Raw genomic sequence first — 23,979 nt, forward strand, 5'->3', positions numbered from 1 at the left:
AACCACAACCATGGTTTACTGCTGATTATATTGGTAGCAAATCATGCCATAGTAGCTATGCATGGTGTTCACGGTTTTTAGCCTTGTGGCTGACTATCACGAGGCTACGAGTGCACTGCTTGCTCCATTTTCAGTTTGGGAATCTTTTTGGAGTGCTCTCTCTCTCTCTCTCTCTCTCTCTCTGTGCGATCGTCGGGTTGTGACAGAGACCCCGACCCGACGATCGCAGCACTACACACGAGACATCGAGGGGACACACAGATTACTTTGGGGGACCTCTCGTCTTCAGCTCCCTCCTCTCTTCCCCCCTACCTCTCACGCAATGCATTCTCTCCCCTCCCATCCCCATGCCTAGCCAGAATTCTTTGTCTATTGTTGCTTGACTTTCTCCAGCTCACCCCACCGTCCCCCCTCCTTCCCTCATTTATACATACCCACCACATCAGCCCTTACTCACCCTAGACTCTTTACAACAACTTCTTACAGGGATACACCATCTCCAAGCTCAAGAGGCCCCAATCTGCTCAATGTTCTTGCACTTTTCACCGAGTAGTGGCGACAGTCTGACACTTCAGGCGCGATGTCTTGACGTTTGCAATTGAGGCTCCCGATCTTTGAAAGGAGGTACCGAACTTTTGGTGAGAGCTCGACATCTCTCTGAGGGATGGCACAGTTGTAGAGGCGCACATGTCTAGATGCAAGTGATCATAAAGGAGACTTCCAAGTTGGTGCATGTAGTGAAACAAGAGCGTCAAAGGCAACCATCTCAACTACGCTACTTGAGAGAGTCAGTAAGGCTATTAACCCCGGATCTGCTGTCGCTTTCCCTCCATTATCAGAGATGACACTACTTAAGTGATCTCTTATCTCGGGGTACAAGTCCTAGGAGCATGGGATTGAGAGGACTTGGCGCGTAGGGTAAGATTTTAATATAGATAAGCACCTAGTCATATGCTTGAAGGACACCTAAGCATGACTGGCTGTGTTGCAACGCGTAGCTCTTCGGAAGCATCCACAGTGGAGGGGAAGTGGACAATGGTCCGGGAGAATGATTTGTTGAAACATCCGCCTAGGAAGGTGGGATCTATGAGATTTAGAGGACCAAGGCCCTAACTTGCAACGTTTGGAACTGGAATAGAACCTTGTGGTTAGAGCCAGGGAACTTCTTAGAGTCATACCTAGGACAAGATACTATCTTCTACACAGAGACTAGATTCTAGAGATAGGTGGAGTACAGGATTGGTCGCAATACTATTACTGATCTTCTCATTGGGATAATCTCAATGGAGAGATGTGACCTACACGCTAGTTTTTTGTGGATTCGGATAAGGGATGCACCTCAACGAGACTTTTTTATTATGTTTGCTCCTCTCTCATAGAGACCTTACATTCTTCCTCGGAGGTTTGAGAGGCGAGAGACGCCGCCGTACATAGCCATATATCTCAGATATCATGGACTTTTCGAGCCGTGTGGAAGTTTTCCTTCTTGGATACTTTAACGCTAAGCTTGGAGACTGACATGTATCAACCATCGGCTTCAGCATGACTTCGTTCTGTTACCTAACTTGACCTGACATTGATCTGGATGAGGCAAGCATATCTAGAGCATCCGCAGATAGGCAAGCCCCGATCACTTCACATGGACACTCTGCCATAGATATTGGCAGGATACATGACTTGATTATCTACAAGGCTCTTGACAAATGGCCTCCTTCAAGCAGGCTCCCTTGTTTCTCGCATGGAGGAGGTTCTAGCGGAGATGACTACTTAATGGGATCCCTTGTCTTTGTTTCTCACATCACAAACTTCTCCATCCCGTCGCCAATCCACTCCTTGAGCCAACTATATGTACCTGTTCTTAGCTGGTTGACCTTAGATTCTACACCTAGGATACCCCCTCACACACATCACGTATAGAGTTCAGCTTCTACCTATGCCGCTTGCCTTTCTACTTTGCACGCTGACATTGATGACACCCCTTTGCTAGAAGGTGCTTTGATTACTCGCTTCCTTCACAATATTGCTCTTCAGTTTTTTCCTACACCACCAAATCCACTGGCTTGCCACCCATTGCATTGGTCCCTTCCAGTGGCTGATAAGATGATGAGTGTAAGGCATCATGCCATCAACTAGATTTGAGACCAAGCATCACCTTTTGATTGAGGTAGAGGTCCCCGTCCTCCCTAACTGTGCTAGCCATGCACACTCAGTTGCTCTAACAACTACCCTCTCTACCTCTTGTTCACTTTTCACCACTAGTGATATCAAATATGCAGCCCTAAAGTTACATAATGGTTGAGTCAAAGATCATGAGGGGCTTTATATGGAGTACATCGCATGTCACGGGGGCGTGAAATTCTAAGTACTTTAATGTACTACAAGATCGTGACAACTTTGGTTTTAAAAGTCCAAGCATGGGCTTAATAATGTGTAATTAAACGCGGCATGGTGCCTAGCACATAAGCGTAATTAATCCCTAGGCCCAAAGGCATTCCAAGGAATTAAAAGAGTGGTTGTTGGGAAATGATGATGTGGCATTTTTAATGGGCCCCCTAGAGGGCCATGTACCTTCAGTGGCCCCCCTAGAGTTCCGGGTGGCTCTAGTGCCTTCTACATGCTCCTTTGCCATTCCTGGACCTTCCTGGGACTTCTAAACTTCACATGTGTGGTTTTCTCTATCATCTTCTCCCTTTGTTGAGATTTTGGACTGGTTTTTCAGCCTCCTTCAGTTGAATTCCGTTTTTCTTCATAACTCCTCACCCGTTTGGATTCCTCGACTTCTGTTTGGCCCGATGGCTTCCCCTCTGCCTCCCCTTCGTAGTGATATGCTTTTCCCTCCGTGCGTTTGGTAGAACGGGCAGAGCTGAGCACTTCTTTTGCTGGTCGAATTCGCAAAAGTGGCTTTTTCTGGACCTTTTTGCTTCTACCGCCTCCTGGGCCTCTCCTCTTGCAAAGCTACAGCTTTCTGTTGAATTTCGAGTGGTCCCACGCGCTGGTTGACTGGTTTTTCTCAGTTTTGGAGGACTTTCCGGTGATGAAACTCAAAGGGCATCTAGGCAAAGTGCCATCAGTGCAGCCAAAAAAGAAATCCAGTGATCGAGTTGCCAATGACCAAACGCAGAAATACTGAAAGACTAGCTGCCAAACCATAAATAGGGAGGGCCAAGATCATGGGGCGTACTCTTCGGGGTAAAGAAAGAATCATCAGCATTAGCTTAAGCAACCATGCTGCGATTAGCATCCAATTCCAAGCCATGAAGTGATCCTGTAGCCACAAGATGATCAATATATTGCAGCATAGGATGAGTAGCAATGGCATACAGTAAAGCATTGAGAGGGCATCCCTTGCGGACCGAACAACGAAGAGTCCACTCATCAGAGATATCCTCAGAGATAATGCAAGCCGCATTGCTATCTCTGTAAAGCCAGTAAATAACCTGCTGCATTTTTTGTCCAAACCCCAAAGCTCGCATAGTTTGCGAGATGAAATCCCATTGAACTATGTCAAAGGGTTTTGCAATATCTACCTGCAAGAGTAGAACATCCTGCTGCGTGTATTTGGCATATTCAATCCCAATATAAGCATTGGCAATGTTATCTGTGATATGGCGACGTGGAACAAAGCCATATTGGGAGGGATGCAACCCATCATGCAAATAACCTTTAATCCGATCAACCACCATTTTGGCAATGATCTTGTAAATGACTGGCATGAGCGTGATTGGCCTCCAATCACCCAGTGAATCACATAGCTGCTTTTTTGGAATCAGCTTGAGAAGACCCTTTTTCCATGGCAAAGGCATTAGCTGCTTTTTTGGAATCAGCTTGAGAAGACCCTTTTTCCATGGCAAAGGCATCTGCTGATTTTGCCATGCTGTATTTACCATTTGCAGCAAGGTGAATTTAAGAAGATCCCAGAATGCAAGAAAAAATTCAACAGTGAAACCATCCCATCCTAGAGATTTCCATCTGCCACAGGATCTCAGTGCATCAGACAATTCCCTTTCAGTGAAGGGATGTTCAAGTTCCAAAGCTTGAGCATCAGACATAATTGGATGAATATGCTGCAAAAGAAGCTGACGTGCAGACACGACCCGAGGAGAAAGAGTATCCAGAGGCCCAAAATGAGTGGAGAAGTGCTGCACACATAAATCAGCAAGCTTTGAACGAGATGTTGACCAAGAACCATCAGGCATCCGGATTCGACAGATATTGGCAGCCTGTCTTTTGTAGTGTAAACTCTTAAAAAATTGCTTGGAAGAGCAGCCTTTATCCAAAAATGGCCGTTGTCTGGATTGAGTTTAGCAAGCTTTCTGTGATCATTAGATTGAAGAGAGAATTGAGCCTGACATAAGAGCATGCTTTCCTCTGAAGACAAAGGGCGAAGATGAGCAAGCTCAGTCAAACTCTGACATGTAAATTTGGTATGTGCTACAGTCTCCCTTGTGGCTTGCATATAGGATTTGCCATAATCTCGAATAACTGCTTGCATCCGAGCAACAAAAGCCTGCCAGGCATAATTCAAACCAATGCTGACGAGAGAGAGGCTGAATAGCATCAGAGACCAAGGCTTTAAAGTTAGCATGCTCCAGATAACTATTATTAATCAGCAAAAGCCTTCGGCAAGGCAATCTGTCAGTGGGAAATTCATTTAAGGAAAGCCTCAACCAAAGAGGAGCATGATTCGAATGTGTGAAAGCATGATCAACCCAAATTTGACAAGTAAAGTCATCACAATGCTGTGGATCAATTTGATACCATCTGTCCAAGCGTGCCCGATAAGAAGATTGAGCATTATGCTGAAAGGTATAACCCGGAAGCATGGGCTGTAATTTCTTCTAGAGATCATCCAGGCGCAACTGAAGCAAAGAATCAGACCATGCCTATGTTTCAGAAGCCAACATATGAGTGTGGCCTGAGGTGTTGTCACCCGATTGAGGGGCATTATTAAAGTCACCACAAATGAAGGCATGTTGTCGCCATGGATAAGTATGCATGGCAGCCCAGATCAAAGCTCTATCATGAGAAGACTGGGGGGCATAAACCGATGCAAATTCAAAAATTTCTCCTTGAACAAGGCATTGAACAATAATCCATCTACCATGGCGATCATTGAGAGCCACAACAGGTTGAAGGTCGTGCTTTACCAAAAAAGCCACACCAGAAAAGGATTGCTCTCGAGTATAGAAGATATCATAACCAGCAAAATGGCCTATTTGACCAGCATTCATATGCTGATTATGCTCTTGCAAAGCAATTATATCAGGCTGCAATTGCCTGATATACATCCCGACCAGTTTCCATTTGCGACCATCACACATTCCCTGTACATTGAGAGTAACACACTTCAGATGATCAAGCATATTTACAGTTATGGGACAGGTATGTACAGCAACTAACGGGCTGTCTACGTTTGCATTTCCACCTCAATGTCCGGGCCTCTGCCCTGGGATGAAGCATCAGCCTGAGGAGAGGACAAAAGTGCAGCAACTTCTTCTTCAAGAAACAAGGTTTGATTTGCAGTCACAGCAGCCCAGGTCAAGCCAACACCAGAGTTTTCAGCAGGTGTTTTCCCATGAGAGGATGCACCACTCCAAGTCCGAGAAGGCAAAGGTCGCTTGGAGGAGATCACTTTGCGAGGAGTTTGCCATCCATCAGTCAAAAAAATTTCCCCCTTTCCCTGAGGTGGAGAGGACAAAGGCACAGGAAAAGAAGCATTACCATGTGAGACAGCCGGGGCTTTGCCTTTGTCTTGAACATAGAAAAACTGTTTGACCCCTTTGTTTTTGACCACAGAAGAGGCATTTGCATTCTTATTCAAAGGCTGAACCATTTCTGCTTGCATTGGCATCCGTGGAGCTCGAGAAGGGCATTGTGAAGCCATGTGCCCAAATTGCTTGCATTCAAAGCAAGCACCTACAAACAGCCCCCACTTGAACTTGTAAAAGGCACTCCCCATGGAAACATTATTCACAGTAACCGAGTATGAAGCTGGAGTGGGATGATCTGTATCCCACAAAATGTAGAAGTGATTCGAATTTCCATTGGGTCGCGGTGGACATACCACCTTACCGAGGGAAGCTGCAATTTTAGGTAGAAGAGAAGACAAGCATTGAGGAAAATCCACAACTTCTACCCAAACAGGGTAATGATGCTGAATCAATGCCTGATAATCCCGGGTGGGAGACTAGGGCAGAACATGGACCATCTGCTGGCCATAGAAAAGAGGAGAGTGCTCCAGCAAAACTTGACGGTGCTCCTTATCAGCCATAATGATCTCAAAAAAGCCCCTCGCTGCATAATGAACTTTTTTGACATAAGAACCACCCAGGATTCGAGTCAACCAATTCCCAACATCTGCAGCAGCAGGCATTCGTCCTGGGAAGAAAATTATAATGGCATGCTTTGCATACTCCTTAACTGGATCAAATATATCATCCACTTCCACCATAATGCCAGTGGTGGGAAGTGGATCTTTCCAACCTTTACGGGTGTCTTCAAACCCTTCATGCATAACCTCATAAACAAGCTGAGCCTCAGCACAGTCATGAAGGGAATTATCTGAATCCATCACCTGTTTTTGTTTCTTGTTGGAAACCGACTTGTTTTTGTGAAAGGTTTTCTCATAGGAATAATCCGCCATTCGAGTTAAGGAAAAAACTTGGAAGCAGCAACGCTTTACAAGGACGAAAGCACAACAGGTACAAAACTGTACGGTTTTTTCCTGGTTGTACGGACAAAATCGTACAGGTTTTTGACAGTACGATATTTTATTTTATTTTTTATGACAGGCAAACTGTGCAGACGAAACTGTATGGACTATATGGACAAAACTGTACGGACTTTTTGATTGTACAAAATCGTACGGATTTTTGATAGTAATTTAAAAAAAAAAATGACAAGCAAACTATACGGACAAAATTGTACGGACTTTTTTGACTGTGCGGACAAAATCGTACGAATTTTTGACATTACTTTTTTTTTTTTCGGATTTTCTGATAGAGCGCACGGACAGAAAAAGGACGTCAAAAGGAACCTCGAGGGTGTCAAACTAAGGGAGAAACAAGCAGCTGTAGCGTGGGAGCACGAGGGCTAGCACAGAATCTCACTCTCTCTCTCTCTCACACACACACTTTTTTTTTAATAGTGAAATCTTTATATTTCTGTGTGGGAAACCTCAAAAGAGGTAAAAACCCACCAATAAGTACAAGGAAAAAGTTTTTACAAGTAAAACCTCAGAGCAAAAGTCATGAGGTAGCCAAGTAAAAAGTTACATATCAAGCTGGAGGAGAATCAAATACAGCATCCTCCAGCTTCAAATTGTTGCTTTGTAAAAACTGATGCAGTGATGAAACCACACCATCAATAAAAACAAGCTGTTTTTTGCCCTTGTGATTCTTCTTGATATAGGCTGGTACCTGAAATTTTTGAATCAGAGGGTCAAAAACCTATTGTAACATGGGATGAAAAGATTTCAGTAAAAAAGGCACTTCTGCATCCCTGACAGAAGAAAGCTATGGCACAGGCATCAAAGGCAGAGAAGCTAAATCAACATCCGTATCTTCCGATGAAAAAGCTGCATCTGATGAAGCAGGGTTCAGCATTTGAGCTTCATTCGGAGGATCAATCCGAGTAAGAGCAGGGGCAGTATCCGGAGAGAGAGCATGCATGTCATCCTGTAAATTGCCCTTTGCAAAGGGTACATCCATATCCTGAGTAGAAGGAAACTGATGGTGCTGAACAAGGGTGCAATCCTGAGCTTCTTCAGCAAGAGGAAGATTTGCCTGTGATTTATCAACCTTCCTCTAGTAGTGCTTCGGAGCAGTAGAGGGCTTCGCCAAAGATGCCATAGCAGAAATCGGAGGAGAAGGGAGAGTAACCTTGACAGCCGTAGAAGGAGTAGGAGGTATGGGCCTGGATGTAGAAGGGCAATCACGTGCAAAATGACCAACTTGTCGGCACCGATAACATGCAGTGGGAAAAGATGCAAAATGGAGCCTGATGCGCATCGGATGAGCAAATCCCAAATCAAGATCCAGAGTAGATGGTACGGGCTGCGTCATATCCCACAAAATGCAAAGACGAACATCACGGGAGGCTTGCAAGAACTCCTGTCTCGGAACATGAAGAGGCCTTCCCAAAAAGGGTGCAAGAGTTGGAAGATGTTTAAGAAGAGGCACAGGCAGTGCTTTGAGAGTAACCCAAACCGGACAGTGAGTTAGAATGGTTGCAGAAGGATTGAAAAGCGGATCCCAGGGCATAACATAAGCGAAAAAACCAGCTCCAGGAACACCAGCATCACTGACAAGGCGCTCTACCACCTCAGTCGAAGAGCAGTGGGCATAGTAAAATCCTTTGCCTAGAAAGATAAAGGAAGAAATACAATCCAGACCCATTGGAACATCAGCCCAATGTCGGAGCTGAGTTGAAGATAAAACCCTGCCCATGAAATAGAGGCAGACTCCAAATTGCTGAGCCTGTCGAAGACCAGAGACCAAAAGGGCAGAATCCAAGGAACAAACAAGCGGGAAACTCGATGAAGGAGCTTCTGTGACAGTGGCAGAGCACAATTGGCGAAGAAGATCCAGCTAGAGGGAAGAAGAAGGGCCATCAGAAACACCCAGCTTTGCCGATTTGATGAAAGGGGAGGCAGACAAACCACCATGCTTCCGCCGAAGAAAAACACGGGTAGGAGGAGCAGTGGCAGAAGGAGGCGCCGAGGCGGAGAAAACAAAAGAGGAAGGAGGCTGCATAGTGGACGGTACAGGCTGTACGGTCGACCGTACAGCCTGTATGGAAGGCTGTACAGCAGGTATGAGAGGCTGTACGGGAAGGTCCACGGGGCACGAGAATTGTAGGGAAAGGTGTATGGGTGGCTGTACGGAAGGCCGTACAGCTGACGGCAGCTGTACGGAGGACAAGGCAGACAGCAGTGACGTGGAGGGGGATGGTACGGATGGAAACAGGGAGGAGGACGAGGCTGGCAGTGCAGAGGAGGAGGTCTCCATCGCTCTCGGGAAGAACACACACACACACACACACATCTCTCTCTCTCAACCCCTCTCAACCCCCCCGCCCCCCCCCACCCCCCACCCCCCAACCCACCCACCCACCCACCCACCTTTGCATCTCATGCCTTCAACTTATCCCTTTTGCGAAGATCACACACACTTTTTTTTGGTAATATCCAGTGCACTATATTTATATGCTCATAAATTTACATGATGGGAGGTCTCCGAAACGGAGAGTATCCCAAAGATCAGAAACATAAAAAGAAAAACTCTATGCAAGAAGCATCCATATCACCCTCATGGTAGGCATCATATAAGGATTGCCGCAATGAGACTCGGAAAGATTCATATGACTTGTGAATTTGCCGACCCAAGTATGCTAAATTATGGATGGTGCAATGCGACGTTTAGCAAGTGTGACCCCCACTGACAATGTACCTGCCATACATCTCCAAAGAAAAAGTCTTTGTTTCAATGGCATTTTACACTTCCATAACATCTCGAGATTCTTCCGCCACCATGAGAGGGGCTGCCTTATATGCCACAGAGAATTAGCATATTGCTGAATCCATGGAGCAGGCTGAAGAAGCCTATAGGCTTTGATGGAGGTTAAGGCAGGAAGAGGAACAGGATGAGTGCATGAAGCAGAGGGTTGCAATTGCCAATCCGTAAGCCTGTCTATGTCAGCCACAGTAGGAACAGGTAGAAAAGGATGTAATAAATCAGAAATTTTCTTCCATATAGGCCTATGATGCATTCCCAATGCATAGGAAGCAGTGGCGTGAGGAAAAGATAAGACATATCCCTGATCATCTACCACATCATGTATGTATCTAATTCCCAATTTCATGAGATTGTATGCCCGAACAGGTTATTGTAAAGCGAGTGGAATGTCAAAGATGGCACTCCAATGAATACTTTCTTTCCTCATTGAGTTTGTCCCCGAGCAATTATCAGGAGCCCATTTGACCTTAGAAAGTACTTGTTTCCAGTCAAGTATCAGAGTAGTAGAGAAAGGACAGCAAGGTATCTTCCCTACAAATCTGCCAATGACAACCTCCCAATGATCAGTAGTCCAATGACCATAAGCACAAGTCCTCATGTTGACACACATGGATGCTAGCATACAAGTCCATGGCTGTTGTTGGCGGAAAAAAGTATGCAGCATGGTCGCCTCCTTGCAAGCACATGATATCTTATATTGAGGACATTAAGTCCACCATGCATCCTAGGAGAGCACACCATTTCCATCTTCATCAGTCTCAATGCTTTTACAGCAGTTTTTGTCCTCCATAATATCTCCATAGCTTGAGACATAAAGGCTGAAATATCCCTGGAGGACCAATGCAGCAAACGCAAATAGGACTGAACATAGGACATTACAATGGACTGTACTATTCTGAGCTTGACATGAAGAGGCCAAGTAGAAATCTTCCAGTATTCCAATTTATGTTGAAGTTTTTGGAAGATCCATTTTAGCTGCTGCTTCCTGGTGATATGCCATCCTATGGGATATCCCAAATGCCTGACTACATCTTTGGAATGCACCACCTGACCTGGCCAAAGAATAGAATGCCAATCACATTGTTTTAAGGGAAGTAATTTAGATTTTTCAAAATTGACATGCAATCCCACTGCCAAACCATACAATGAAAGAGTGGTCATAAGCATGTGAACTTCCCGGGGAGAATTTTGTGGCATAAAGAAGGAATCATCAGCATATGCTTGTGCCAAAAAAGATGCAGCCCCAGGGATTTTAAGCCCCAGCGAAGATCACACACACACTTTTTTTTTTTTTGTGAGAAGAAATCTTTATTTCTATAGAATAATTACATTCATAGCTGCTTCAAAAGCGAAGTAGCTACTACTCAAGAAAAGATCTCAGTATAGGCTGTATACACATCCTGATCAATCAAACGAGTCTGAAAACAATCGTAGAATGATTGTTGCAGAGATCGTTTGAAAAAAAGGAAGGATGAAAATAGTGGATCACCAAAGACTCTATGATTTCTATCCATCCATAAAGTCCATAGGGTCCAATATCGCACCCATACGAAAAATAAATCAAAACCCTGTCTCTGGGGATGAAATCCAAACAACCAGAAAAATCTGCCAAAAGTAACAGTAGGAAATCGTTGTCGAAGCCTCTGTCTGATGAGAGCAATGAGATCAGAAGTATTTGGACAGGACCAAAAGATGTGGAGCACTGATTCAGTAGAGTGCGAGCATCTGTGACAAACAGTTGAAGCAATATGTCTGTGTGCGAGTAACTGTCCAGATGGAAAAATGCCAAGGAGAACTCGCCATAGGAAAAGCTGTTGTCGAAGAGGGACTTTGTAATGCCAAAGGAGACGCAGCCTTTTTCTCCACCACTTCATTGGACGATCCATATGCCAAACAGTATTTGCTCTGTCGGAAATCCAAGGTGGAGGTAATAATACTTTATACAATGATGACACTGTGATATGTGAAAGCTTCAAAGGACGGACATATGAGGAAGGAGAGCGTAAAATCCTATCCTCAAGCCGATGCTGAATTTCTAAATGAGGCACCGGCAAGTACGGTTGGAGCATTGCTGAAATTTTATGCCATAAAGGACGATAATGAGCTCCCAAGCCATATTTGCGAGCAGCCAAAGAAAAAGATAGAATTGTGCCATCATCTTGAAGTACATCCGCCGCAGATGAAATGCCTTTGAAGGAGAGAAAATATGAACGTCGGGGTTCTTGTATGGCCAAAGGTGGGTGGAATACTTTAGACCAAAAGAGATTCTCTTCCCTCAAAGAGTTGCCCCAGAGAGAGTCCCTGCCTTTCCATTCCAAGTGGGAAAGAATGTGTTTCCAATCAAGAAGCAGAGAAGAGACAAAAGGGCATCCTCTGATCTTGCCTTGGATAGAGCCAAATAAAAATTCCCACTGAGTAGGCTGCCAATTCCCAAAAGCAGATGTATGAAGATGTAATAAGAGAGAGCGAATCATAAAAGCCCAAGGCTGATCTCCTTGTAGAAACTGCATCATCATTTTCCCCCTGTGAGCAAGTAAATGCATTTGAATATTTAGAATGTTCAGACCCCCGTGCATCTTTGGAGAACAGAGACGATGCATGGAGAGTAATCTGAGACTTTTCTTGCCATGTTTTGAACGCCATAAAATTTCCATGATAGCTGACATAAATGAAACCAAATTTGCCTTAGTGAACATAGTAAGAGGCAGATAAAATTGTATGTATGCTATCAAAATGGATTGTGTAATTCGCATACGAACATGTAATGGCCAAGTTGCAAGCTTCCAATATTCAAGTTTTGCCCTCAACTTTACTAGCACCCAATCAGTTTGTTGTGAACGGGTGAGTCCCCAGCCTAAAGGATAACCAAGATGTCGAATGAATTGAGAAGCAGGGACAATTTCCCCAGGCCACAAAAGGTTGTGCCAGTCCTGTGCATGTAAAGGCAACAATTTTGATTTTGGAAAATTTACCCGAAGGCCAGCAGCCAATCCATATGTAGAAAGAGCATGCATGATCATGGACAGATCAGCCCGATTATTTTTTGGAGTAAAGAATGAATCATCAGCATATGCTTGAGCAATCATGCTGCGACTGCCAAGGATCTCCAAACCGTGTAGCTGGTCAGTGTCCAAGAGGTGATCCAGATATTGAAGCAGTGGATTAGTGGCTATGGCAAAAAGTAAAGCACTCAGTGGACATCCTTGTCTGACAGAGCAAGCAAGAGTCCAGGATGGAGAAATATCTCCTGAAAGTATGCAGGCAGCTTCACTATCTTGATATAGCCAATTGATGAGTTGCTGCATTTTTGTGCCAAAACCCAAAGCCTGCATAGTCGATGAAATAAAATCCCACTGAACTGTATCAAAAGCTTTGGCAATATCAACTTGCAATAACAAAACATCCTGCTGTGTGTATTTGGCATATTCAATTCCAATGTAGGCATTAGCAATGTTATCGGTGATATGCCTACGCGGGACAAAGCCATATTGCGCAGGATGTAACCCATCATGTAAAAACCCCTTTAGCCGAGCAACAATTATTTTGGTAGTGACTTTGTAAATTACGGGCATAAGAGTGATAGGTCTCCAGTCAGATAGTAGTGGATGCTTCAAAATAGGCCAGTAAGCTAGAAAAAACTCGACTGTCAAGCCATCCCATCCAGGGGATTTCCATCTGCCACATGATTTGATGGCATCCTGACAGTTCCCTCTCAGTAAAGGGTTCCTCCAATTCCAAAGCTTGAGTAGGGGAAATGATTGGAGAAACATTTTGCAACAGTAAATTTCGTGCAAGCAAAACCTGTTGCGAGGGAGGAGCTACAGAGCCAAATTGCTGAGAGAAGTGATGCACACAAACAGAGGCAAGCTGTGACCGTGAAGTAGTCCATGATCCATCAGGCATTAGCACTCTGCAAATTTCTGTTTTGATTCTCCTCTGATGCAAACTCTTGAAAAATTCTTTGGAAGAGCAACCTTTATCTGTGAAGGCTCTTTGTCTTGCTCTAGTCTCCCATTTTGCCAGTTTCCTGTGATCATTTAGTTTAAGACAATGTCTGGCCTGACATAATGTGGTTTGCTCATGCATGGACAACGAATGATGATGACTGAGTTCAGTGAGGTCTTGACAAGTAGACTTGGCCTGAGCAATGGTTTCCCTCAGAGTCTTCATGTAAGACTTGCCATAAGCTCTAATCACCATTTGCATTTTAGAAATAAAAGAAGCCCAGGCATCATCAACATGAAGATGGCTGTTAGATGAAAGACAATGAGCTGCTTCAGTAACCATTGCCTTGAATTCAGCATGTTGCAAATAACTGTTGTTGATGATTAGATGTCGCCTTTGTGGCAATCTATCCTCTGGCATCTTATGAAAAGATAACCGCAGCCATAGTGGTGCATGGTCTGAATGCACAAAGGCATAGTCAATCCACATTTTGCATGCGAAATCCCCATTTTGTTGTGGAGCAACACTATACCAACGATCCAGTTGTGCCTTATAAGCGGAAAGAGCATTATGTTGAAAAGTGTAGCCCGGTGACAGAGGCTGCAATTCCTTCCAGAGGTCAACTAGATCCAAATGCAAAAGTAGTTGAGACCAGGCATGCCTTTCAGGAGATAACATATGATCGTGGCTGGAAGTGTTGTCTCCCTGTTGTGGAGCATTATTGAAATCCCCACATATGTAGGCATGAGATCTCCACGGGTATTGTTGCATAGCATCCCATATTACAGTTCTGTCTCGAGATGACTGAGGTGCATAAACTGAAGCAAATTCAAACACTTCTCCTCTTATAATGCATTGGAGAACAAGCCATCTGCCTTTGTTGTCATTTAATGCAATGACTGGTTGAAGCTCATGTTTGATCAGAAGGACAACCCTTGAGAAAGAGTGCTCCCCAGCATAGAAAATGTCATACCCGCAGTAGTGTCATGTCTTGCCTGCATAAATATGTTGGTTGTGCTCTTGTAATGCCACTATGTCAGGCTGAAATCTGTTGATGTACAGCCACACAGATTTCCATTTCCTACTGTCACACATGCCCTGGACATTGAGTGTAAAAGAGGTGATGTGAGCAGTCATATATACAGATATTTATAGTAATGTAACAACTATGTACAGCAGCAAAATGTACGAGGTCAGCCTTGCATTTCTATCTCAGGGTCGAGGCCTCGCCCCTGAGAAGAAGTAGTCGCCTGAGAAGTGGACAGCAAAGCAGCAACCTCTTCTTCAGGGAAGAGTGTTCTGCTGGCTGTTACTGCAGCCCATGTAATTCCAATTCCTGTATTGATCTCCGGGGTGTTTCCGCTAGAAGAGGCACCATTCCAAGTGCGGGGGGGTGGAATTCTTCGAGCAGAAATAACCTTTCTTCGGCTCTGCCAGCCATCAGTTGAAGGTTGCTTTCCAATGGTTCCATGCATGGGCTTTCTCATAGGTTGTGCAAAGTAATCACCCATTCATCTTGACAATCGTTTGTGTTTAGCAGAACCTAAGGCAGTGCTCATGAGTACTTGTACTCGCTTGTTATAAGTGTTACATTACTTTTCTTTTGTCCCCTCCCATTCAGCATTTTTGATAGGAAGCTTTGAGAAACCAGAGTCTTACATTTGTGAATTTCTTCATTTGTCATCATCTTTCTCTTCTCTCTCCCTTTCCTATAGATCCTTCCCATGCTACTTCCCTCGCTTGAGATTTGTTTACAAGTAGGTTTTGAAATATTTTTCTGGGATTTTCTTGAGCTCCTCAAATTGTTTGAACTGTTTGGTTTTGAGAAACCTTATCTTCTTTTGTCTCACTAGCTGTTAGTATGCTCTTTTTCTTCTTGCCGTTTTTGCTGGTTTTCATGCTTTCATGCTTTATATCCAAATTTTCATTTCTCTTCATACCATTTCTAGTTGATCATAGTTGACTACCTTGTGGGGTTCCACACTTGTATACTCCTAGGCTAATACTGCACAGAGAAATTCAAAATGACACAGTCGTGCCTCAACATGGTGAAACCCTTCTTGAAAACATGAAATGTCGGCCATAGCACCTGTTTTTTCTTGTACCACATGCAAATTTGCATAAAACAGAAAATATTGTTATAAGATACCTTGGGTTGCATGATGGACAGTAAAAAATGTTAACAATTGCTACAAATTACTCGAAACCAGAGCATACATATTGCAGGAAATTAGTAGAAAATTGGAGAAATATGCATAATCTCACTGGAAATTCCAAGTTTCCATTGAAAAAAGCTTTGTGCAGGTTCTTATTGGACAGTGCTCCTGTCCATAAGGACTGTACAGATGTCTATACGGTTGTATGACCAATGTCTTCGTTGTTGTATGAAGGATTGCTGTACTACAATACACCGAATGGGAGTTGGGCTGGGAAGCACGCCTCAAAATCTACTGAAAATGCTGATTTTAAACTGCCTGAGGATGTGTAAAGTTGATTGCAGTTGTTGATAAAGAGATGTTTGAAGCTGCCTTGAGCTGCGCCAAAGCTTGAATGCAGCTACTTGCCCATGGCCTGGGTGTGCCAGGGTATTCTTGTTCTTCGGTTCTATGCGGAGGTTTACAGGTGTAGGATCACTTTGGGAGAGTGACTGTTTAGGATTGCTCCAGTTGATACCATTTGAAGAGAAATGGAGAGGAGAGAGCACATAGATGATGAGCAATGCTGAAATGAATTGGACACACTGTCGACTGCTGCTGCACAGTTCTAAATGCTTTGTTGTCCGATAAGCTAGAGGACCCTAGATACCTCAGCTTAAGTGATGTGAGATTCTTAATCAGATACCTTTTACATAGGGCCATGGGACCTTGCACACTAATCACACGAGTCCAGATCTTGGTGACCAAAGTAACTATTGTTTGACATTCAAATATTATGAAAACGATTACAAGCAGCGTGGGCATTATCCCAACATTCCCCCCATAAGGTGAAATGGTTGTAAGCACTCACAAACTCAAAGAGATGGAGACATCATATGTACCATGATTTATTGGATTAGCCACAAATAGATCAGCTACCTGCTCTTCAGGAACCAAGGCTATATATGCACACTTAACGATTATAGAAGATAAATATTGCTAGCAGAAAATCTTTGGCATACACTTCAGAATATGTGGGCAATCGTCATCTTGAACAAAACAATCATCGATTCTCCAGGTCTATATCATAACAAAAACATTGCAAAGTACTTCGGTACTAGTCCAGAAAAAGTACTTCGGTACTAGTCCAGAAAAAGTATAGTTGGTGGGAAGATGGATAGAGAAACATGTTCCTTTAAACGGTTTTGGACCATGAAACCATAATTCAATAATTTTGGAAGGGGACTATATTTCCACCAACCTTGGTAAGGATTTCAATACCTAAATAAGTGGTTTGTAAAAAGGGGGGCTTGGTGCAGTAAGACAGTTATTAACATTCTGATGGTTTTTGTTTCTTTTTGCAGGGAAATTAGCACACCGATTTAAAAAAGATGAATCAAAGGTATTTATGTCAAATGTGGCTCCAATTCTCTCGACTTCTTCAAATTGCTGCAGTTGCATAAAAATATACCTTCTCCTGCAGTAGGCTTGGTTTTCCTAGCTACGAGAGAAAATAATTAGTTTTATGATTTTTGGGTTGTATGCTTGTACATTGGAGAAGATTGATTGTGCAGTACTCTGTTTTAAAAGTGCATTGAGTGTGAATGTGAGATTGTTATGCTGTCCAAATCTCAAAAAAAGTATTCATAGCACAAATTGGTTAAAACTTATTATTTAGAGAACCCATTCATGTTGTTGTGAGTCACTGTACCTAACAATCTATCTATTGTCACTGTGTGTTTTGAAAGCATTCTCTTAAGCAAGTCTATTGGATTTAAAATTATGGAAATTGCATAGTGATATTCAAATTACGAATATATATATAGAATTCCCAGGCCAGGGCCTGAATAGTTTTAATTATATACTGACTAAGGGGCCAAGTGTTTTGAAAAGAGAAACTAACTAAATCTGTAAGAAGTACCTGTCCCCTTCATACACTAGGCTCTTTATAGATCTTGACTAAAAGGAAGAATGGAAAACTTCAACAAAAAACTGTTCAGACATCATGACACAATGTTGAACCTCTATGACAATCATTTTTACATGGATTATTCGAAGGCAAGCAATGAATAAATTATGCCCTAAAGTTGCATCCTAGTAACATCTGAAATATTCGGGCTTGGAGATGCCTGATGTATGTTCAACATCTGAACTCTTGCTTGACACAACATGATAGATGACCGAATTCACTTAGTTCCTTTTTCTCTTGTGCACATGATTGATAGCTCTTGCTTTGATTCTTTGTACGTAGCTTATAGTGTACCATGTATAGAGATCCTAAGTGCTACTTTTACATTTAAAGAACAAGAAAAAGATGACGGTACTAGGAGTTGTAGTCAAATGTCACATGTTGAGTTGGTGCCAATTTGCCCAGTTGGTAGGCTATCAATGGAAAGCAGATGGACACGTTAATGCTGCCATTTAGTGTCAATATGCTGATAAGGGATCTTTCCCCAGCCTTTCATAATGCATACATACATCTATGTGCGCATGAGCACATGCATGAAATTAAGCAGAATCTTTCATGGAGACATGATAGTGCCTTAAAAGTGTAATCCAATTGCAGAACATTTATGAATGTTGTTTGAAGCTGGGTAAATCCACAGCAATTAGTGATTTGCATGTAGATGAATGTCCCAACTGACTGTCTACAAAGGATTGCAGCTGCACTGTTAGTTCAGGAAAGCTGCTTGATATTTGTAGCTGAAATTTTGTGGTTGTGGTTCGAAAAAGGCACAGAGAATCTCATGTCTCAGTCTAGACTCAATAATACAATCATCAAGATTCAGCATGAATAGCTTTCTGTTTTCGGGATATCTTGGATGGCAGCATTGAGTAAGCTTTTAAGGAGGATAACATAAAAATATATACGAAGAGATTGAAAGGTGATTATTTTATCCTACTTCAGTAAGTTGGCAGGACAGCAAGGTTGCATAACGATTTAGGAAGTATGAGTTTTCCGAGAGAGTTGAGAAATGGCGATTTCTTATTTGCAGAGGTAAGAGTTGAAACTAAACTCTACACATTTGAGACTTTTAGAAACAAAGATATATCAAGATATGTTCAATGCCTGCTAAGTTCATGAGAGGGCTGCACTGAGTATCCTTGAATTCTACCTGTTTTAAAACTGTAGACTTGATAGTGTGATGGTTTTTCCTGACATCAACGTTGGATGCATTTTCGTGTAGAGGTCACTTGTGATATGATACAAAAATGGGTGATTGTAAAGTGTGGGCTTAGTGGTGGTGATTTTATGTGGTGATGTAAGCACACTTGTGTGTATGGTGAGGCTTCTTCAATTTATGGTGTAGAAGTATAGTCCTATACTTTAACCACCCATCTGAGCAGCTAGACTGTGGTAGCCGTGATGTATCTTTGGAGCATGCACATAACTTTTTGTCCGGAAATAATATGGTTATAGATATGAAACCTAAGCTATCATTATTTTGTACTGAGCCTTCTATATTTGGGTAGGTCTTGATGGCAGCAGGAGACACATTTAGAGCTGCAGCCAGTGAGCAACTTGAAGAGTGGGCGAAGAGGACTGGATCAGATATTGTTGTATCTGGAAAAGAGAAGGGCAGACCTGCAGCAGGTATTACATCATTTAATGCCCTTACAAATCCCCTTTCTGAAAAGTTGAAAGCTATATTTTCACTTTGTTGCCCTGCATGTATGTTCATTTATTAGTTTGTGCTTTGTGAACCAGTGTTATCAGATGCGATACGGAAAGGAATTGCAGAAGACTATGATCTTGTACTCTGTGACACTTCAGGACGTAAGCTTTTAGATTGCCATACTCTTTTTGGAACGGGCACACCTTGCTAGGAATGAAACCACATTCACGTGTCTTGAGAATAGGGAGGTTTATTCTCTTCTTTGCACGATTGCAATAGAATATGCAGGTTTGTTTTCTTGTTTGCAAGATTGCAATAAACATTTTGGCAAATATTCCCGAGGAAGTTGTTTGGCCTTAAAAGTGAAATACGGATTTGGAGAAGGCATGTATGGGTACATATAGGCACCACAAATTTTGTATGGACTCATGTGTCTAGATTTGTAATATTGGATGGGACGACACTCTCAAGCTGCTGAGAGACAAATGCATGTGTGTGTGTCTGGGGGGGGGAGAGAGAGAGAGAGAGAGATGTATAATTATTTTTCTTAGCGCAGGCTTACATACAAACTACAACTTAATGGAGGAGCTTCGTGGTTGTAAACGAGCGCTGTCAAAGGCTTTGCCTGGTGCTCCACAGGTATGTGTAATTACACAGTTTCTTTGTTGAGCATGTTCTCAAATAGGGCAAGAACATGTGACCCTGCTTGGATTTTCTACCATTCCTCTGCGGCTGAAGTATAACGTATGAATCTTCTATAGGAAATACTCTTGGTGCTTGATGGAACCACAGGATTGAATATGCTTCCACAAGCAAGGCAGTTTCATGAGGTACTGAACCTGGAGTCACATCTTCTATATGCTAGTGACTTCAGCGTATCAGATTGTCTCTATAATGATAGTAGACTGTTATAGTGTCTATATATTCATTCTGTGTTTGTTTCTTGATCCGTCAAAGATTGCAGTTTGATGGATCCAGACTTTCATAACTATTTCCTTGTTTTTAGTCTTTATTTGACCTTTGCACAGCTTTTTTAATTCCTAACATGATATCCTTGTATACGGAAACTCAATTTATTTTGGTTTCTGTGGCATTGGTAGATTTTGCATCTTGCTGTGACTGACTGTAGACAATTGTTCCATGTTGACTAGGTTGCTTAGACTTTTGTTCCTGTCATGAGCCTGACCCAGTTTTTTGTTAGATAACATTGACAGGAATTCGTTTTAACAATAGGACCAAAGTGATGAGAAATGTTTTTGATAATTACTTTCATAGTGTGAAATGTAGCTTTTGTCAACTGTTTCTAAAGCTGACCAAGTATTTGTGTTCAAACTTCAGGTTGTTGGAGTAACTGGCTTTGTGTTGACCAAGCTTGACGGTACTGCAAGAGGTGGTTGTGTGGTACGTTTAATCCATATGCTTGATTGAGCTTAACCATTGCAGACTGCATGCATGCACTTACATAACTCGTGAGAGAGAGAGAGAGAGAGAGAGAGAGAGAGAGAGAGAGAGAGAGAAAGAAAGAAAGAAAGAAAGAAAGAAAAAAAGATGTATTAACATCTGCAAGAGGCCTCGTGCGCCTATGAGACGAAGTGCAAAACAAAAAGGTAACTCATACAAGCCAGTGAGGGCTGAAGCAAAGGGTTCACGAAGACCCTTGCTGAAAGCTACAGTGCTAAACTAGTGAACAAAATACTAGATAAGAGGAGAGAGAGAGAGAGAGAGAGTTTATTTACATCTATGAAAGACCAAAGGGTCTATGAGACTGAAAAAATCCAGATACAATGAAACCCAAGGGTGGGGCCACTAAAACGGGCATCCCTATTCAAAGCTGATGCTTGTGATGAGAACAAGGAATACATCGCGCTATTGCTGTGAGAGAAACCCAAAAAGGGGAGCAAACACTGAGAGAGAGAGAGAGAGAGAGAGAGAGAGAGAGAGAGAGAGAGTCTTTGGAAGACCAAAGGGTCTATGAGACTAAAAAAGACGTGATACAATGAGCTGAGGGATGGAGCCTCTAAACAGGCATCAACACCCATGACGAACACAAGAGAACAACCATGATCATAGCGATACCGATTAATAAAGAGAGAGCTCTTTGAGCTCATGGAGAGGGTGACGGCTGGTGGCACTGTGATGACCATTCAAGGAGGGCTGGTGGAGAAGTCGAGCCTAAGATGGAGTCGACAATGTGCGAGGCTGCTGTGGTGGCATAAAACTTGTGATGGGACGCCAAAGCTGTGAGTACGTGTGGTCTGCTGTGGCCTCCTAGCAATGGCCCTATGACGATCCATTGCCACTGTCAATCCATTGCCACTGTCATGCCAATCGGATGTGCTCTGGTAAGCATGGAAGGAAGGTCTACTAGTTTGATCTGTGTCTCAACCTGTTGGTGAGTTTGACATCCCTCCCCGTTTGGTTCTCCATGAAAACTGATGGTAAGAGCTGTCTGGATGGGAAAACTCAGTGATTGTGCTTTGAGTGGAGTCTGGCTGTGTGTCTTGGTCTCACCTTAGTGATTGCTCCCTGTGTTGGTTGATCTCATGAGAGAGAAAGAAAGAAAGAAAGATGTATTAACGTCTGTAGGAGGCCTCGCTGGCCTATGAGACAAAGTACAAATAAAAAAGTAACTGATACAAGCCGCTATGGGCTGAAACAAACTAAGGCCCTTGCTGAATGCTAAAGTGCTAAGCTTATTCAGAGCATTAGCTTTCAGCACCTGATGCTATTTTGCTATTTTGTTTACTCACACGCCCAAGCTCTGTGTATCCAGGCACCATGGTGGCTCTTTGATGAGACCTAAAAAGCTCTTGTATCTGTGTCTGTCGAGCTGTCTCTTGAGGTGGCAGAGAGAGAGAGAGAGAGAGAGAGAGAGAGAGAGAGAGAGATGTATTAACGTCTTCGGGAGGCCTCGTGGGCCTATGAGACAAAGTACAATCACAAGTGACTCATACAAGCCGCTATGGCTGAGGCAAGGGCTTCGCTAAGACCCCTGCAGAGTACTATGGAAAACTCAAAGAAAAACATAACTAAGAAAGAATATATATAGAGACTCAAATACTCAGAAAGCATATCCAAGTGCCATGGTGGCTCTCCTGTGAGGTGCAAGGATATCTCGGAGCTGCGTCTGTTATGTCAACTCGCGTAATGGCCAAGGGGGGCGTGGTTTCCGAGGCCCTGTATCCGACGTGCCATGTCAAGAGTGAACCCTCGACTTTGGCTCTCACCTCAGAGAAAGGCCGTGATAGGCTGGACCTCCAATTGTGCGTGGTCTAGCTACTTTCTGCTCTGCTGCTCCAGGTCGTCCCCTCTTACCAAGTCCATGCTTGTATTAAAGTCTGTTTGAGAGAAAGAGCGAGGGAGGGAATGAAATGAAATGCTTTTATTAATGTCTATTTGAGACCGGTTAGGATCCATGGGACTCGAAAAAAGAAATTACAGAATACAAGGTCCACAAAGTTCTTGACATAGTTCCGCTAAAGAAGGAAAATGACGATGTAATGCACTAGGGAAAGTAAACCTACCTAACTTCATCTCAAATTATTGAGACAATGAAACAAAAGTACAATCATGTAAAACTAAATATTGATCTCCCTTATACTTCAATAGGTTGCTATATATTTTTGAATGAAGATGTGCAACCATGGCATTAGTTCCAAGTATCTTTCAGATGTTTTCAAAGTACATCACCCCTACCATGGAGGGGGTTTTGTTTGGATTAGTCCCTACTCTTCTAGTCCTATTAGTTTAAGCATGAGTTGACCAGTCTAGGGTGAGGGCTAGTTTTCATAGGCTTTGTCTCTTCACTTCAGTTGTAACGTTTTGCTGCAATGGACCTCAGTTCAGCTTCAACTCTTGCTTGCTTGCCTTGCATTAATGCTCCCTTTCTTTCACATATCCTTACATTAATAGGCATGGAGCAACAGGCAAGTAGGTTAGCAAATAGGTCAGTGAAGCAGGTTGGCAGACTTGATACTAGATCAGGTATTCACAGACTAGGATTGGCTGGTTTGGGAAAAAAAGACTAATATACAACATGGTATTACCATGACAGTCCTCTCTGTTCTGTTTGAGGATGCAGATCCACTAGGAGGCTAAGAATGGATAGGAGGGTCTCAACAGATGGAGGCTCCGGTGCCATTGCCACGTAGTCAGCTGTCTCCCTGGGCCATATGTGTGTCAATGCACTGGTGGGTCTATTGTGTCTCTCTCAGAGTCTCGGCTACATCGTCTCCCTTGGGACTTCTGGTCCATGCTATCTCATCCTTGATCCAAATGGAACAAGATGCTGGAGAGGGACTAACTAGGTTGGTGTGGTCAAGGCAAGGTACAGCCTATATAAAGGAGTGCATACATCCCCTATTTCACATCCCACGAAATCCCTTCTTAGAAGGCTTGTAGGAGAAAAAATAGGGTGTTTTCTTTGGCTCGCTTGCTTCAGTATTGTTCAGTCCTTTCCTTCAACCTTCAGTGTGCAGCCAGGACTTTGTACTACAGTCCGTACATTAGGAACTTTTCAAGGTAATCGGCTACCCTATCCCACGTTCCTTGTGCCCGATGTCCTCATATGGGGGCTCACGGGTGGGTTAGTGACGTTTCTAATGATTCTCAGCTTGTTTCTATGACCCTTGATGGGTTGCCTGACTCCTACCAGGGCTTTGCAACTACTTTGAGGTTGGTTGCAGGTGCTGCTACAACCTTCAGTGTGCAGCCAGGATTTTGTACTACAGTCCATACATTAGGAACTTTTCAAGGTAATCGGCTACC

The 23,979-nt window shown here is 43.2% G+C and overlaps 1 protein-coding gene across 1 annotated transcript in view; it reads left to right on the top strand.

The window, feature by feature from the left end:
- Positions 1–23,979, top strand: part of CPFTSY (signal recognition particle receptor protein, chloroplast (FTSY)) — a 67,969-nt gene that overhangs the window by 38,506 nt on the left and 5,484 nt on the right. The window contains exons 5-10 of the mRNA XM_087378077.1: positions 16,960–16,997; positions 19,070–19,190; positions 19,305–19,373; positions 19,769–19,851; positions 19,974–20,042; positions 20,551–20,613. Of these exons, the coding sequence (XP_087234203.1) occupies positions 16,960–16,997; positions 19,070–19,190; positions 19,305–19,373; positions 19,769–19,851; positions 19,974–20,042; positions 20,551–20,613 (443 nt within the window). The remainder of the gene's footprint in view (positions 1–16,959; positions 16,998–19,069; positions 19,191–19,304; positions 19,374–19,768; positions 19,852–19,973; positions 20,043–20,550; positions 20,614–23,979) is intronic.

This window comes from Dipteris shenzhenensis, chromosome 8, assembly GCF_047967505.1.
Source record: "Dipteris shenzhenensis isolate YYH24624 ecotype China chromosome 8, Dip_SZ_1.0, whole genome shotgun sequence".
Lineage (NCBI taxonomy): Eukaryota > Viridiplantae > Streptophyta > Polypodiopsida > Gleicheniales > Dipteridaceae > Dipteris > Dipteris shenzhenensis.